Consider the following 2,558-nt stretch of genomic DNA (forward strand, 5'->3'; position numbering starts at 1 on the left):
CTTCTGCAGACAATTGGCTTTCCTCCTTGACAAGTCTGTATACTGGGGGGGGGTTAAGAAGAGTTAACCACCTTCACCCCAAGACTTAATGCTACATTTCTTTGTCAATGTAAGGCTGTGGTGTGGTTCATCAAGGGGCACGAGCTCAACATCTATGAATGAAGTTGTAGTTCAATTCACAGACACACACACACACACACACACGAAAAAAGAAGAGGGCTGTAGACCCTCTTCTTCCCAGAATGCATAAAATCAGATGATTCGTAACTAGTTGACCTTTCCCTGAAAGCAGACAGCACTGTAGATACTGTAGATTGCAGATCATCCAAAAAAAGAGTTAAAGTGGTTGCAGTGAATTCTCTAACGGGGAAAAATTACCTATGTGGCGTAGGGTAAAAGTAGAGGCCTTAGCTTCATTGTGAGTCCACAGCAATTGAAAAGGAGCCTTCCTCACACAGTGTATTTATTGGTTTGGAGAATGCACTTGCATACCTTTAAACTTCCTAAGAGGCTGAGGAAACACAAAATGGAACATGAGCTCTGGAAAGATAGGATAAGGCCAGATACATGGGGATAGAGAGCTCTGGGAAAGGAAGAAGAGAAAGGAAATATTTCCTCTGATGTGGGATCAGTGGGTGGGTTTTGTTTTTGTTGGTTTTTGGAGGCTTTGTCTCATTCAGTAGCCTAGACAAAGGTCCAGCCTACAATAAGGTTATGGCAAAATGACCCTGAGATTCTACCTTACACAAATCAGAATGTCTAAAATTAAAAAAAAAAAAACCTCAAGTGACAGTAGATGCTGGCAAGGATGTAGAGAAAGGGAAACATTCCCCATAGCTGGTAGAATTGCAAATTTGTACAACCACTCTGGAAATCAATATGGCAGTTCCTCAGAATACTGGAAATAGTTCTAACTGAAGACCTAGATATATAGCCCCTGGGAATATACCCAAAAGATACACCACCATATTCCAGGGACACATGCTTTACTATGTCCATAGCAGCCTTAGTTGTAATAGCCAGAAACTGGAAACAACTTAGATGTCCCTCAGCAAAAGAATGGATACAGAAAATGTGGTTCATTTTCACACTGTAATACTATACAGTAATTGCTCCTCTACAGCTCCGGCACCGTAGCCATCATGAATGACACGGTAACCATCCAAACCAGGAAGTTCATGACAAACCGTCTGCTTCAGAGGAAACAGATGGTCATTGATGTCCTTCATCCTGGGAAGGCCACAGTACCAAAGACAGAAATTCGGGAAAAGTTGGCCAAGATGTACAAAACCACACCAGATGTCATCTTTGTATTTGGATTCAGAACCCACTTTGGTGGTGGCAAGACAACTGGCTTTGGCATGATCTATGATTCTTTAGATTATGCGAAGAAGAATGAGCCTAAACACAGACTTGCAAGACATGGCCTTTATGAGCAGAAAAAGACCTCCCACGAACAGTGAAAGGAACACAAGAACAGAATGAAGAAGGTCAGGGGGACTGCAAAGGCCAATATTGGTGCTGGCAAAAAGCCAAAGGAGTAGCTCTGCGGTGACTTGATGTTCTGCTGTGATATGCGAATTTCTGAGGGTAAAATAAACTAAAAAGCTTCTGCAAAAAAAAAATACTGTACAGTAATTAAAATCAAGGACATCATTAATTTTGCAGGCAAATGGATGGAACTAAAAAATATCATCCTGAGTAAGATGACCCAGATCCCAAAGGACATGCATAGTATGTATTCACTGATAAGTGGATATTACCCAAAAATTACAGAATGCCCCTTATGAACCTCACAGACTCTAAGAACTTGGTGAGTTTTATGAAACAGTAAGGGGAAGAATTGAGGGTCCCGGAAGGGATAGGAGCTCCACATGAAGACCATTAGAATCAAATAACCTGGGCCCTCTCAGAGAGTGAACCACCAACCAAACAGGACCTAAGCCCCATGCACATTTGTAGCAGATGTGCAGCTAGGTCATCATATGGGTCCTGCAGCAATTGGAGCAGGGGCTGTCCCTCAAGCTGTTGCCTATCTGGATTCCATTCCCCAATTGGGCTACCTTATATGGTCTCTCTGGGAGAGAATGCACCTAACCCTGCAGGGTCTTGATCCAGGGCTGTATCCAGGGCTGCAGGATACAGAGGGGAGTTCCCACCCTCTCAGAGAGAAGGGAAAAGGGACTCTGTGAGGGGAACCAGAAGGAAAGCAGTCGTCAGGATATAAATGAAGGAATACACACACACACACACACACACACACACACACACACACACACTGCTATTTTTATTTTCATTTGGCAAGATGCAAAATTTTACAATATTCAGCCTGCCAATCCAGGAGCATGGGAGATGTCTCTATTGTCTGAGAACTTCTTCAATTTCCCTACAGAGACTTGAAGTTCTTGTCATACAGATCTTTCACTTGCTTGGTTAGAGTCACACCAAGGTATTTTATATTGTTTGGGAATCTTGTGAAGGGTGTCATTTTTCTAATTTCTTTCTCAGCCTGTTTGTCCTTTGAGTAGAGGAAGGACAGTGATTTCTTTGAGTTACTT

General features: G+C 42.6%; 1 protein-coding gene across 1 annotated transcript; it reads left to right on the plus strand.

Annotated features, from left to right (window-relative positions):
- The first annotated feature begins 1,115 nt into the window (after positions 1-1,115).
- On the plus strand, positions 1,116-1,615 carry LOC116894324 (40S ribosomal protein S24-like). Its single transcript, XM_032896020.1, has one exon. The coding sequence runs from the start codon at positions 1,143-1,145 to the stop codon at positions 1,461-1,463; it is 321 nt and encodes a 106-aa protein (XP_032751911.1). The 5' UTR covers positions 1,116-1,142; the 3' UTR covers positions 1,464-1,615.
- The last annotated feature ends 943 nt before the right edge of the window (positions 1,616-2,558 follow it).

Source organism: Rattus rattus, chromosome 2 (assembly GCF_011064425.1).
Source record: "Rattus rattus isolate New Zealand chromosome 2, Rrattus_CSIRO_v1, whole genome shotgun sequence".
NCBI lineage: Eukaryota > Metazoa > Chordata > Mammalia > Rodentia > Muridae > Rattus > Rattus rattus.

Coding starts and splice junctions, on each gene's coding strand:
- LOC116894324 (XM_032896020.1), top strand. CDS start 1,143: ATGAATGACACGGTAACCATCCAAACCAGGAAGTTCATGACAAACCGT.